The sequence below is a fragment of the Arachis ipaensis genome, chromosome B3 (genome assembly GCF_059453495.1).
Source record: "Arachis ipaensis isolate K30076 ecotype BB chromosome B3, ASM5945349v1, whole genome shotgun sequence".
Lineage (NCBI taxonomy): Eukaryota > Viridiplantae > Streptophyta > Magnoliopsida > Fabales > Fabaceae > Arachis > Arachis ipaensis.
Window position 1 is genome coordinate 4090093 of NC_142438.1, and position 15825 is coordinate 4105917.

General features: G+C 30.3%; 2 protein-coding genes across 3 annotated transcripts; one reads left to right on the forward strand and one right to left on the reverse strand.

Moving 5' to 3' along the window:
- Positions 1–1109: 1109 nt before the first annotated feature.
- On the reverse strand, positions 1110–3229 carry LOC107632359 (uncharacterized). The gene is made up of 2 exons (XM_088509951.1): positions 1471–3229; positions 1110–1381 (listed from the first exon to the last, which is right to left on the reverse strand). The coding sequence occupies exons 1-2, from the start codon at positions 3227–3229 to the stop codon at positions 1110–1112; spliced, it is 2031 nt and encodes a 676-aa protein (XP_088366077.1).
- A 1247-nt stretch (positions 3230–4476) lies between these two features.
- LOC107629156 (phototropin-1-like) lies at positions 4477–13906 on the forward strand. 2 transcript variants are annotated; one of them, XM_088509884.1, is made up of 21 exons: positions 4477–5220; positions 5487–5669; positions 7526–7617; positions 8338–8653; positions 8819–9023; positions 9302–9372; positions 9642–9748; positions 9910–9959; positions 10048–10152; positions 10241–10300; positions 10380–10469; positions 10552–10628; positions 10836–11001; positions 11109–11212; positions 11507–11556; positions 11652–11758; positions 11868–11990; positions 12300–12351; positions 12629–12741; positions 13494–13634; positions 13708–13906. In XM_088509884.1, the coding sequence occupies exons 1-21, from the start codon at positions 4736–4738 to the stop codon at positions 13810–13812; spliced, it is 2802 nt and encodes a 933-aa protein (XP_088366010.1). In that variant the 5' UTR covers positions 4477–4735; the 3' UTR covers positions 13813–13906. The 2 variants fall into 2 exon arrangements, with proteins under 2 accessions (XP_088366010.1, XP_088366011.1); XM_088509885.1 differs by lacking the exons at positions 4477–5220; positions 5487–5669 and having other exon boundaries at positions 8316–8653.
- The last annotated feature ends 1919 nt before the right edge of the window (positions 13907–15825 follow it).

Sequence of the window (15825 nt, forward strand, 5' to 3'; positions counted from 1 at the left end):
TGGAGAGATTGAATTCAATTATAATCCGAAAGGTGTCCTCGATGGGATTTGGCTGGCCCCAAACACAGAAACCTGCTACTGTTCTTCTGCCATAATTAGCAAACATTGTCATAGTCTTCATTTCTGTTGCACCAATTTGTGTCTCCCCTCCCTTCCCTCGATCAAAACAAACCATTCATCTTTAATTTACTTAATTACCCTCCCTCCTCCACACGTTTTAATCCATCTATATCTGAGGTCGTCGTAATATTCATTATATCTTAATTCTTTATAATAAAAGAGAAAATTTAGAGTCAGTATTTTTATTAAAATTTAACAAATACTTAATTAATAAAAAAGAGTAAATAATTTTATACTATCACTAAATATAAAGATTAATAATAATTAATTAATGACTATAAATTATAAAATTTACCAAGGTTATGAGAATCGGACCGGTCAATAAACCAGTGAGGTTATTGATTTAATGGTTCATTGGTTCGACCGGAGTTCAACCGGTTTAATTAAATATTAAATAAAATTATTAAAAAACTTAAAATAATCTTAAGTATATAAATTCAATAATTTCTAACTTAATAAAATTTAATATTTCACATAATAAATTATCCATTACTTAATATTAGAGGTTCACAAACAATTTCAAACATCAAAGTTTATAACTAAACAAAAAATAAAACGTACATAATGACAAACCCATAATGTTCTACATTCAAAAGATACAATTACTAGCAAGTTTTCAACTAATCAAAGATGCAACTCATCAAAAAATCATAATTATCATTAAGTGTTCCAACATCTCCATCATAAACAGGTAATCCAAAACCACCATCATCAGAAGTACCACCAAAAGAAGCTGTATTTGAAGAAGCAGCAACATTAGGGAAATCCACATCAAGTTCCACATCTCCTCCATCTAATAAAATAAAATAGAAAACCAAGAAAAAATTAAAGTTAGAACTTTACATCAGATATTGAGAGGAAATGAAACAAATTTTGCTATTTCAATAACCTGTAGGATATGAAGGCATAGCATTATCCGTATAAATTAAATTTTCAATGCCTTCAATGTCTCCATTAGTAAATTCAGGATCTTCTTCATTCGGCATTACTCAAAAATCTACTGTGTCAATGCTTTGAATGTCAATTGGATCATAATTCTTCTTCTTGCGATGCATTCTAGATTGAAGGCGTAGATTATAAGTGACATAAACAATGTCACTTAGCTTTTGATGCTCTAATCGGTTCCTCCTCTTTGAATGGATTTGTTCAAAGAGGCTCCAGTTCCTCTCGCAGCCGGATGATGAAGATGTTTGATGAAGAAGACGAATTGCCATTTTTTGCAAGTTAGGAGCACTCCCACCGTGTAGCCTCCACCATTCACCTACCAGAATATGAAATTCAACTATCAATTCTCATTCAATATTTAAAAAACATTCAAAGTAAATTGAACATAGAAATATAAATACTTACCAGGTTCAAGTCTCTTAATTGCTTTCAATGCACTTTCCCTTCCAAAACTTCCTTTTCGATCTAGATACAACTGTATCTCTTGCATTGCGACAACCGAGTCATCGCAAAGAGTTTCAATATCAAATAAATCAAGCAAAGACCTCAAGATATTTGCCTTCTCAACAAACCCCTCACTATAGAAGTAATCTGGATTCAAAAAGTATGCTGCTGCATGGAGGTCACGCTTCAAATGCTTATCCCACCGCATTTTCAAGATACTTGTATAAGGTGTGTATACAGATTTCCTATTTCTAAACATTGTCTTGATATTAATTTTGGCTCTTTGCATGCCCGCATACACGATACCCATAGAAGGTTTCCCATCAGCATCAACAAGCCTCAATAACTTAATTAGAGGACCAACAAGCATAACAGTAGTAAAACAATCCTCCCAAAACTTACTATCCAAGATAATTGAACTAACCATCTTCCCATTGACACTCTTGGATAATTTATGAGAAGTGAAATATTTGTCAATCACCAATGCTTGCAAGTCTTGTTTATGATCATATATACTTTTCAAAGTAATGAAAACAGTAGCAAAACGTGTTACACCTGGTCGAACAATTTCTTTCCACTCTTTTCTTTTTCTAAGCCATGACAAGAAAATCATATGATTGTAAACAAAGACAGTCACTTTCGAAGCACGAGAGGCAAGGTCAGCTATGTGAGGAAGACTTGCTATGTCTTTTAAGATAAGATTGATGCAATGAGCAGCACAAGGAGACCAAAAAATGTTTGGATACTTTTCATGAATGAGTTTTCCAGCAGATACATAATTCGCAGCATTATCAGTAACCACATGCACAATGTTACTAGACCCAACCCACTCAATAACCTCAGCAAACAATTTAAACAAGGTATCGGCAACAGACTTAACAAATGACATATCAGCAGGACAATAAACTAGAAAATTAATTAACGTACGCTGCCTTTGATCAGTCCAGCCATCTGCCATCAGTGTACAACCAGTCCTTTTCCACGAGCTCCTATAACCTTCAACAAGCAACTGACACTCCTTCTTAAGATCGGCCAGCAAATGAACTCTCATTTCGTCATACGACGGTCCCTTGAAACCAGGTCCAATTGCAGCAACGCCGTCCAAGGCAGGTTGAAAGTAAGGCGATTGAATTGCATTGAATGGAATCCGTGCATCAATGATCCATCTTGCAAGCCCCAACTTAACCTTGTGTTTAACTTGTTTACTGGCCAAGACACTTTTCAAAGCTGGTTGAGAGCCTGGCATAGTCCTTTCCTTAAAATAACTTCCAATTGGAGTAGCAGCAATCGCTCTTCTCTTTCCTTTGTCTCCCATTGTTGCAGGAGCCGGAGGTTGTACAGGATTAGGCGCCTCACCATCTTCTTCCGCTTCTCTTTCACTTTCCACATCATAACACTCAGATGTAAATTTTCTTTTTTCTGCCTTATTTTTTTTGTTTTCCTCCAAAAGCCTTTTGAATTGAAGCTCAACATCTTCAGTTACTTTGTTACAAACTTTAATTTGTCCAGGGATTTTTGCAAGATGATATTTCATTCTATATATCCCCCCTCCATTATAAGTATTCAAGCAGAAAATACATGTATATTGAGCCTTGTTATTTTTGTCATACTTCACTGTAAAATACTGCCAAGCTAGATCAGATTTACCTCTAGATGAACCAGTTTGAGAATTTTGAGCAGCATTATCTTGTGGCTGTGAGTTACTTTGTGATTGTTCCATCTATAACAATCAGAAAATCAAAGACAAGAAATCAACTTCAAAAAACCATGAAAATAATGAAGCAGCAAACAGAACAGACAGCATAGAGAATAAAAAACTATTTCCAGCAAACAGAACAGGCAGCATAGAGAATCAAAAACTATTTCCAGATTCCAGTAAACAGAACAGGCAGCATAGATCAACTTCATGCAGCTTGACAGTCACAGAAATCAACTGATTCAGGTAAAATAAAAATTTAAAACTATTTCCATTCAGAAGCAACAAAAAGCAGAAGCAAACAGAATGGTCGAGCATAGAGAAAACAGAAGCATAGAGCATATTCATGAACCAACAAACAGAATCAGCAAACAGAACAGGCAGCATAGAGAATCAAAAACAAAAATTAAGATCAGCATGTTATCCATGAACCAGCAAACAGAATCAGATGCCCTGTTATTTTTTTTTCAAACAGAACAGGCGAGCTAGAAGGAAGCATGTTCAAAATCAAGAAGATAAGAAAATCAGTCTTACCGGCGAATGAGAGGCAGGCTCAACGCGGTGGTGGTCGCGGCTGCTGAGGAGCGCTGTTGGGTGGCGAATGAGGAGCGATGCTGGGTCGCGAATGAGGAGCGCTGCTGGAATCTGGAGCTTGGTGGGCGGTGGCAATGGTGGCCTTGGTGGATGAGAGGGGAAGAAGCTGGGAGCTTCGGGGGTTTGGTGGGTGGCTGATTGATTAGGGTTAGGTTGGTTAAGGTTAATGCGTACGCCAATTTTTTTTTTTTTTTAAATAGCCAAAACGACGTCGTTTGGCTTCTAAATTTCCAAACCACTGAACCGTCAAAAAACCAGACGGTTCTTCCGGTTCGCCAGTTAATTATCGGTTCGACCGGTTTTTTCACCGATTCTTTGACATTCGATTTTTGAGGTTACTCGGACCGGCCAGGTAACCGATTTTCGATTTTTCCGGTTGAACCGGCTGGTCCGGTCCGGTTTTTAGAACCATGAAATTTACTAATCTTCTGGCATTAATCATAATCAAAGTAGAGAAAATCAAAATTTTACGTAAAATCAAAAAAATAATTAAGTACGTAAAACGTAAAATCTTAACAAGATTTAAATCGTAAAATCGTCAGTTCCTAATACAAATTTCGTAAAATCGATTAACTCATTTAAAATAGTAATATCTAAAGATTTTAAGAGGAAAATCGAGATTCTAACTACTAGCCTCTCGTAATAAAATATATGTATCAGTATGACATGCATGCTTCAATTCGTTCCGCCACAATCAGTACCCGGCCCCCACTATAATTGGTTCCCCTTGAAATCCTCTATAAGAAGAATCAACAGCAACAAGCAACAACAAAATTCAGTGATTCATCTTATCTAAATATGCATATGCAACTGCTAGCTACTACACTAGTCTCACCACCTTTGGATTCTGAATCATTTATATTAACCTAAGCATTTCATACTACTACTAATTCAGGTTATAATAATATAATTAAACTCCTCATTTTTATTTGGTTGATGCTAGACAGGGATATGGAGGACAAAACATCGTCGTCGCCGTCAAACAGAACCACGTCGTTTCGGGGACACCCTAGCGGCACGCTCCAAGTGTTGTCCAACCCTTCTTCTTCTTCTTCGCCGCAAATCTCATCCGCTCCTTCAGAAGCGTCCATTCCGTCGGAGGCAGCGGCGCAGAGGGCGGCGGAGTGGGGGCTGGTGCTGGAGACGGACGAGGAGACAGGAAAGCCGCGGGGAGTGGCGCCTCGGACATCAGGCGGTGAGGTTGGCGGCGGAGCAAGTAGCAGCAGCAGTAGTAGTAGAGATGTGAGGGTGGCGCGTGGAGTGCCACGTGTATCGGAGGATGTTAGAGCTGCGCTGTCGACGTTTCAACAGACGTTCGTAGTTTCGGACGCCATGAAAGCAGATTATCCGATTCTGTATGCGAGTGCTGGATTCTTCAACATGACTGGTTACACCTCCAAAGAAGTCATTGGCAGAAACTGGTAACCACTCTTATCTATCTCCATCTTGAGCGGAAAAGCTACATGGTTACGTGAAGTTGTTAATTAAAAATAATTACATAATTTAATATATTTAATTAAATTATTTAATAATATTTTTAAAATTAAATTATTATATAAAAATAATTGTATGTAAATATTTACTTAATTTTAATCGTCGTTATATTTGAGAGTTATATAAAATATTTCGATCTTGAGTAACATTAATTATGTCTATGCAAAAATTTGAGAGTCTGTTGTGCGTGCAGTCGGTTTTTACAGGGGAAAGATACAGATCCAGCTGACGTGGCAAAGATAAGGGAAGCTCTGAACATGGGGACAAGCTATTGTGGAAGGTTGCTTAACTACAAGAAAGATGGCACTCCCTTTTGGAACCTTCTCACTATTTCTCCAATCAAAGACCATGATGGAAATGTCCTCAAATTTATCGGGTAATTATATGTATATAAATAATTATTCATTCTTAAATATTTTTGTAAAAAAAATAAATAAATCTTTTACTTTTTAATTTAAAAATACATAAATTTTTTATTAATTAAAAATAGGGTAAAGTATACTTTTTGTCCCTTAAGTTTGACAAAAATTTCAAAAATACCCCTAAGTTTTATTTTGTTTCAATTTTGTCCTAAAAATTTTCGATTTGCATCAAATATACTCTTGGCGGCTAATTTTTCAAAAAATTTAAGACCAATTCAACAACAATTTCATAAGAACAACCCTCAATACAAGCAAATTAAGCATCATTTTCATGCATTATTGTTAGATTGGTCTTAAATTTTTTGAAAATTTAACTGTCAGGGATATATTTGATGCAAATCGAAAACTTTTGGGACAAAATTGAAACAAAATAAAACTTAAGGGTATTTTTAAAACTTTTGCCAAACTTCAGGGAAAAAAAATATACTTTACCCTTAAAAATATAAAAATATCTTTCATTTTTTAAAATATGAGATATTTAAGTTTTTTCATCTAAAATATATAAAGACAAATTAATTTCTTAAAAAAATTTAGATGTCTCATTTTTTAAAAAGTTAAAAATATTTTTATATTTTTAATTAATTAATAATTTATTTATCTTTGAAATAAAAGATCAAAAATTTATTTTTTATTTTTTTATTTTTTACTAAGCAAAGAACTTTCTAGCTCGCTATTTATTATATTCTATATTAATAATTTAGATTTAATATTTATGATTTAGAATTTTAAGTTCAAAATTTTGAAAAATATAACTTAAGGTTTAGAATTTAATATTTAAATTTTAGAATTCAAAAAATGCTACATTATTTATTTTCTCCAAAACGTATTGGTATTTGTTGAAAACAATAAATAAAATAAAATAAAATATTATTATATTAAATAATTTAATCAAATATATTATTTTTACATAATAACATCTTAGTATAAATAAGTCACCATATATAAAAACTCATTGTCGGTTAATTAGCCCCTACTATACTTTCCCATATCCTACCAACTAAATTGTTTCATTTTAATTTGGAGGTATATTAATAATTGAATCAAGTAGCATATATATAGCTGGCTATTAACGATATTTGTAATTTGTATCATATGTATTTGTCATTGTCTTTGACTATATTGGTTTGATTTGATGGGGCATATGCATATGTATATATAGCTTGGGACCTTGTAGATATAGTGTCCAAAAACAATTGATGACTTTTAGTTGGTATAGTCATTTTATAGATATAAGTAATGTATGTCTTATATGAAATCAGAGGATAAGAGTTTGGGGAGGCCCCCATTGAATCCCAGTTATGATAATGACCACTCTCTATCTCTCTCGGAGATTTCGTTTTCTTTCTATTTATTAATAAACTTCTTGTGTCAAATTTCGGATATATCATATATCTACTTATTACTACTTGTTTGTAGGGTTTGGATATATTAATAAATAACATTAAGTGACTGCACAAATTAAATATCGTCATAGGTCTCTGTAAAGATGGTCCTACCATGATAGGAATATAATGTTACGTACTATATAGCAAGAATTGAATTGATACTACGCTTTTGAAATAGTTCTTTCAAATTGAAGAAAAATAAATAATTTGTTTGACGATAGAGCAGTTCTTTTCACGTAAAATTATTAGTTAAAAATTATTAAATAATTTAATATATTTGACTAAATTATTATTTAATAATTTTTAACTAATAACTTTATATAAAAATAACTACGTGTATAAATGTAAGTATGTAACATAATGATGTGTGTTTATAATAACATACGTTGCATGAAAATGAAAAATGGAAAATGGGTACGTGGCAGAATGTTAGTGGAGGTTAGCAAGCACACAGAGGGGTCAAAGGAAAACATGTTACGCCCCAATGGACTCCCTGAATCATTGATTCGATATGCCGGTATGCAACTTTTCTACACTCCTTTTCATCAAATCACTTGTTCAAATTAGTTTAAAATATAGAAATAATTTATATTATTAAAATTTAAGATTTGATATTTAATACTTAAAGGATAAAATATTGATTAAATATTAAAAAAAATAATAAATTTTGTTGGTTATACCATGTTACTCTTTTACATATTATAATATGTAAGAATTTGTTTTAATTAAATTGTAAAAATTTTGTATATGAATATTTTTTATTTTTTTATACTATATTTTTTTTATAATGAATAAGAATTAAATTTTAGATTTTTACCAGTATAATTATGATATTAGTAATAGATTACTTATCCCACACATTTTATTTGATAGGAAAAAACATATAACAATTAAAAATATAAATATTTAAAATTTTCGGAATAAATCGTTTTATGAGAAAGGATAGGCCTATTAAAGTGGACAATTTTTTTTTTCAAATAAAAGGAAGTGAGAACTAAAATAAACAAATTAAATAAAAAAACTTGAAACTTAAGCATATACCATTACTAATAAAAAATGTTTGATAATAAAAAAAAATTAACCAAAAATAATTAGAACTTGTCTTATTTAATATTTATTAATTGTTATTAAAATTAATAAATATTAAATAAAATAAATTATTTTTTTATCTCTCTAACATTATCAATTACTAATAAATTTGTAATAATAACATAGAAATATGACGATGGAAATGCAGCTAGAGAGAAAGAGAAGGCAGGGAATTCAGCAAGAGAGTTAGTGGAAGCCATGAAGATGAAGATGAAGAGGCTCAGTGAATCAAACACAAACTCTAATGAGTCCAATAATAATAATAAGAAGAAGAACAAAGCAGCTCCTCCAAGATCAGCATTATTAAGGAGAAAATCAGATAGTAGCATCATTACTTCTTCTACACGTAAATCACTTTCAGAACATTCTAGAAGCAACTCAATGCTCTCTCGCGTTCCTCCTCTTCCTCCTAACAACAACAAACATACTAAGATTAGCTCCCGCCGTCGCCTTTCTTTCATGGGGTATGTCTGCTATAAACTATTAAAATTGTATCCGAAAGATTCATATGTTAACAAAAATAATTGAAAATTATAAAAAATTTTAAAATAGACAAAAAAAAAATGACCTATCATAATTGTTAGACTTCATCTTTTGAAATTATTTTGTTTTGCTATATTATGTAACAGGTTGATTAGGAAAAGTATGTCGAACTATGAAGCTGACGAGGACAGTGTTGAGAGTGACGAGGAGAATGATAATGATAACGAAGAAGGAGATTATGACGAGTGTAATGTGAGGGAAAAGAGAAAGGGCTTTGATCTTGCTACCACACTCGAACGCATTGAAAAGAACTTCGTCATTACTGATCCAAGGCTACCCGATAACCCTATAGTAATAACACATCAGTAAAAATAATTACTTTTTACATTAATCACGTGAATAATCATTAAAAAAAAACGATGTGATTGCAAGACTGTAAAATGCTTTGTACTGACTTGAATTTATTTAATTTTCACATGCTGGTAGTATAAAAAAGTTTTGTATAAACAACAAATAGTATATTTTCACAGTAGCAAAAATAATTAATTTTTGAATTCACAATTTAAAAATTCTTCTAAACGCATCAATAATCTAAGTGAAAAAGCTAAAGTTTGTGTATGGTTTTTCAGATCTTTGCATCTGATAGCTTCTTGGAACTTACAGAGTATAGTAGAGAAGAGATCTTGGGAAGAAATTGCAGGTAATGTATGTGCATGCATTAAATTAATTACTACTAAGAAAATGAAAAACCAACATTACTTACTTTACTTTTGGTTCATAATAGATATATTATATTATGACATACAAATAAGGTAGAAATTTAGTCCCTAGAAGTATGCATTCAATAAATTTCATTGTGTAATCAATTATGCTTCTAACTTTTCCACAAGCTTCAATTATTATATGTATAATTGTTTCTATGATCATAGTGATGCTTATTTTAATCTTGATAAATTTGGTTGATTTTAGATTTCTGCAAGGACCTGAAACTGATCGAGCTACAGTGAGAAAAATTAGAGAGGCCATTGACAACCAAATAGAAATTACTGTGCAGCTCATTAATTATACAAAGAGTGGTAATAATTAATATAAGCTTCTTTAATTAACATTTATTCTTTCTATATCCTTTGATTACTCTGCAGTCTGCACTCTACAGAGAAAAATAACAAATTTAACAATGTAAATCTTATTATTCTACTTGCTACTGAAGATTCTTAATTTCTACTCAATAATTCAGGTAAGAAGTTTTGGAATTTGTTTCATTTGCAACCTATGCGAGATCAGAAGGTACAACACGCACGCGCACGCGCACACACATATAGATAATCATACTAAATTTAATTAACCAGTTTTAAGATTGTGTTTTTCTTAACAGGGAGAAGTACAGTATTTTATTGGTGTTCAACTTGATGGTAGCCAACATTTGGAGCCTCTTCACAACTGCATTGCAGATGATACTGCCAAAGAGGGACAATTATTGGTCTGTTTAATTTCTAATCATTAATTAGTTCTTGCAATTCTCTTTGTTTTACATTGGATAATTGTTGGTCTGTATCTGTGTTAATCAGGTAAAACAAACTGCTGAAAATGTTGATGATGCTGTTAGAGAACTTCCAGATGCTAATATGGTAATTAATTATATTTATTTGGCCACTCTTGTTATTATTGAGTGCTCATAAATGTGTTTGCATGCATGAACCTTTTCAGAAACCAGAAGATCTATGGATGAACCATTCAAAAGTTGTTCACCCTAAACCTCATAGAAAAGATGCTGCTGCTTGGGCAGCTATTCAAAAGGTTTGTTACTAATTTTTCACTAAATATTCCAATAATTAATTAATTAAGGGTAAATTATGAGGGTATTATGGGGTTTTTGCAGATCCTGGATAGTGGAGAACAGATAGAGTTGAAGCATTTTAAGCCAGTAAAGCCTTTGGGAGCAGGAGATACTGGCAGGTACGTCTACTACAAAAAATTATTAGAATAGCGACCGATTTAGTGATCAGCCCTTTTTTAGTCATAAAAAATCTGATCGGTCGCTGTTAGCAACTGATTTTATAGGTCGCTAAAAACGGTCGCTATTCCAACAATTTCTTATAGTATCTTTTAATGTCAAGAAACATTGTTCTTCTGAATTTCGATTTGATTATTTTTTTTCATAAGTGTGTATTTGGTGGAGCTATGTGGAAGTGGACAATACTTTGCAATGAAGGCAATGCAGAAAGATGTGATGATGAATCGAAACAAGGTGCATAGAGCTTCCACTGAGAGAGAAATCCTTGACATGTTGGACCACCCTTTTCTTCCTGCTTTATATGCTTCCTTTCAGGTTCATTATTATTATTATTATTATTATTTCAATTTCAAAGAGAATATATATAATGCATTCAAATACTTACTAGCTTCTGATTATTGCATTTGACATCATATATACAGACTCAAACCCATGTTTGTTTGATAACTGATTACTGCCCTGGTGGTGAATTATTCCTACTTCTTGATCGCCAGCCATCTAAGGTTCTCAAGGAAGATGCTGTCAGGTAGCCATACATATATACTAAAAATTTGTTTGAATCTTATGTTTTGGTTACATTCTCCTTAAAAGATTCTTAAATCTCATTTATGTATATTCTCATATCATCAGCTACTATATATACTAAAAATTTAATTTTGATGTACTATCAGTGCATCTAATTATGTAACGTCATATCAATAAAAATAATTATCTTTTAAATTAATCGCGTAAATAATCATCCTAAAAAACAGATGTAATTGCACGCATCAAAATTAAACTCTTTATACTAATCACTAATTCTATTGAATAACAATAACAGATTTTATGCTGCTGAGGTAGTGGTTGCATTGGAGTACCTTCATTGTCAAGGTATAGTCTCTTATCTACTACTAATAATGATGTTGCTAACTTCTCGTTTAATTGACAAAACTTGTTAATTATTTGGTGAGAATACACTAATACAGGAATAATTTACCGAGATTTGAAGCCAGAGAATGTGTTACTTCAGAGCAATGGACATGTTTCTCTAACAGATTTTGATTTATCATGTTTAACATCCAGCAAACCACAGGTATCTTAATAATAATCTTACAATTTAATTAAGAGATATATTAATATATTTTTGATGACTGAACTAATTTCATTTATGTTATATTTGATTCTTATATATATATTCACAGCTTATAACTCCAACTACAAATGAAAAGAAGAAACATCAAAAAGGTCCAGAAATTCCAATATTTTTGGCAGAACCTATAAGAGAATCAAATTCTTTTGTTGGCACAGAAGAGTATATAGCTCCGGTTTGTTATTAATTATTTCTGGTCATCAAATTAATGCAAGATTATGTATATATAGAAGCATACATCACATACATGATATGATTAATGTGTTTTTATTAATAATTAAGCTTGTTGCTAATTAAATACACATTCATCTAATTTTTATCGTAATACTAGGTAGAAAAAAAAACAGCCAGAACTTGCCTTATTTAGCATTAGTTAATTGTCGCAATAATTAATGATGCTAAATAAAGCAAGTTATGACTATTTTTAGCTAATTTTCTTTTGTTACCAAACATTTCCGGACAATTTTATTCAATTCTTGTGCAGGAAATTGTAACTGGTGCAGGTCATACTAGTGCTGTTGATTGGTGGGCTCTAGGTAAATTTTGTTTTTTATTTTTAAAAAATATTGCAATAAATAAAAGTGTTTAAATAAAAAGATATTTTTATATAAAAATATTATTAAAATATTATCATATATTATATTAAATAATTTAATCAAATATATTAAATTATCTAACATAATTTTTTACTATCATCTTTACATTAATATATAACTCGGACACATAAAGTATTTACACTATTTATTCTCTATATTTATATTCATGAATCCTACTTAGAAGTTGTTTGGATCTGGTGCAATAATATTTTTTCAGGAATTCTTTTATATGAAATGCTTTATGGATTTACGCCATTCAGAGGAAAGAATAGGCAAAAAACATTTACAAATATTCTCAATAAGGATCTTAAGTTTCCCAAAAGTAAACAGGTGAGATTGTTTTCCATCATAATTATTTACCAACTTGTAGATTTTTATTATTAGAATTTAAAATTTAAAATTTAATATTTAGAGTATAAATTATTGATTAAATATTAATTAAATAATAAATTTTATTAATCATGTAATATTCTTATAATATAAAAATATTTTTTTATGATTCTTTTAGAGTAAGTAACAAATAAATTTTTAAAAATTTATACTTCAGATAGATTAATTCTTAAAGAAAAAATATCAATAAAATTGTTTAAAATAATAAATATAAACACATATCTTTAAATTAGTCCATATGATTAATTTATTATCTTAAAAGATCTTATTAATATTTTTTTAATAATTAATTTATCCAAAATATAAATTCTGATAAATTTATTTTTTACTTTACTTTTTTTTTTTTAAAATAATTACATCTACCACTGTGTGTGTTTGGATTAGAGTTGGTTAAACTGGAGTTTGAATGAAAGTGATTTTGTAAAATTGATTTTGGATAGAAGTGAGTTTGTGTCAATAATTTTTTGCTTACAGTAAACGCGCTTTTAAGCTGCAAAATCACTTCTGCGTTTAGAGTAAAAAAATTACCAAACATCAAAAAGCAGCGTTCAAAGAATTTTAACGCACTTTTATCCTCTCAAACGGATTTGCCAAACAGACCCGAAGTGTATACTACAAACACTATTAAAATTCTTAAAATGACACTGATAAAATAATCTACATAACCTCAATGATAATGTGTGATTATGCAGGTAAGTCTGCATGCAAAGCATTTAATATATGGATTGTTACAAAAAGATCCAAAAAGCAGAATGGGTTCACAAGGAGGAGCTAATGAAATTAAGACACACTCATTCTTTCGTGGTGTCAATTGGGCCCTCGTCAGATGCATGGTAGTAACATTCATAAGCTACTTTTTAATTAATTAATTAATTAATGCTCATATACTATAATCATCTTTTTCAGAATCCTCCTACACTTGATGCTCCTCTATTTGAGAAAACTGAGGAAGAAGAAGAAGAGCAAGTAAAAGATGTAAATTCAGACATAGAAGAAATAAATATCTTTTAGAAATAATGTTCTTCTTATCTCTCTATGTAAAATTTAATTTTTAATGCACACTAGTGTAAATTATTTTACATATATATTTAGTTAAACTTTTTTATATAGTGCATCGAAATTAAATTTTGTATATCTATCTATTTATTTATCTATATAATAATAAAAATTATTATGTAAATTTATAAAGTACTTGATTAATAAATTATACTCATCATGTCATTTATAAAGTGACATGTTATCTAAATTCTATATATATTATTGTATTGTATATTTAGCTAAAATATGAATTTATTAGTAATATCACGGAGTGCATTATATTTAAGCACTCTATTAGCATCTAAGAATGTCTCATTTTATTCATTATGATATATAATAATAAGGTTTATTGAAAAGTTAATGGAATTATGATTTCTTTTATTTGCTTTGGTGTTGGCCAGATGGGCCAGTTCATTGATTATCAAAGTTTGATCATTTATGTGCATTCTTTTATTTTAAAATAACTATTATTTTAACAATTTCTATTATTTTATAAGGTACTCATTATTGTATAATTTACTAATAAAACCCTCAAAGATTGATCATGAAATTATTTTTTGCCTAATTTATTTGAGACAGAAATCCCACCATGCATCAAATTTGTCTATAATATAATTAAGTCCTTTAATGATATGTATGTCACTTACCTACAACTTTTCAGCAGATATTAATAATCAAGATTTGCGACAAATTTTTTAATGTTTGTGCCCCTTTAACCAAGTTGTCTAATAATATGTATATTATTGCCACAATATTGGGTCCATTGTGTAGTTTCAAGCACTTGCTAGTTGGCTGTGCACTCCGATGAGAAGTTAGTTTACTAGAATCTTAATTATTATTAGGGTGCCAGCTTCAAGTGTAATAATCCTTCAGTAACTGTAGTATTTAATTGTTAATAGATTAATCTTATTTTCTGCATATTCATATTTAACAATATATATAATTAAATTGGATTGTTCTAATAGTTAGTTTATGAGTCGGTTTATTCCGCTTTATATATGTAATAATTCATTATTCAGCAATAAATTTTTAAATAGAGTTCTGTCAAATTTCATATCAATTTAAAAGGAGAATAAAACATATAATGTGGATAATTTTTTAGACAAATTTTGATGGGTAAAATAATAGTTTCTATTTTTTTATTAAGAATAAAACTGAGAGACTTGGTATGTTAAAGCAGACAATATCTTAAAATTGATTGAAAATAGAAAAAATTATATAATATAATATAAAGATATAAAAGATAAAGAATTATTTAGTAGAAATTAAACAAGATCATTGTAATTTGGATCAGCACGTCAATGAGGTTCCAAAGAAAAAAAATTAATTATTATTTATTTTGTCCCTAGAGATGAGAGTGATGAATCTGCTTAATTTGAATGTAAATGAGAGCCAAATCAATGTATCGAAAAAAAGAGTTTTCCGAAGAAGGAAGGCAGTTGTATGCACATGGCAGCAATAATCTCCCATCACTTTCCAACTAACTCCCACTTGTTTTTTGTTTGGTTTCCCTCATTAATATTTTACTTTTTTTTATTTGTAAATAAACATTAGATTGGAAAGGAAGTTCATCTATCTGCTAGATCCAAAATTAGAAACATGTTTAAGAAGGTGATGTTTGATTATTACAGATTAAAGTACACAGAAAGTATTAATTTTTACTTTAAACAAATTTAAGCCATTCTATATAACAATGTTAGTGTAGTGAAAAGTAATCGAGTCCATATATATTAAGAAGATGGAGTCTTCAATCAATAAAAATCTAGACAATAAATTAAAAGAAATGAGGAATGTTATTGAAGGGATTTTTTTATTTTTATCAAAGATAGGAAGACTCAAACCTGAAACATCTTAAATGAGTATGAAAAGACTATGCCATTTGAACTATTACTCATTCACATCGAAGGAATTTAGTAGTAGGCAGTTTAAATAAATAATCTACTCCAATCACCCTCAAGAGTCAATATCAGTAGCCACTTTCTATTA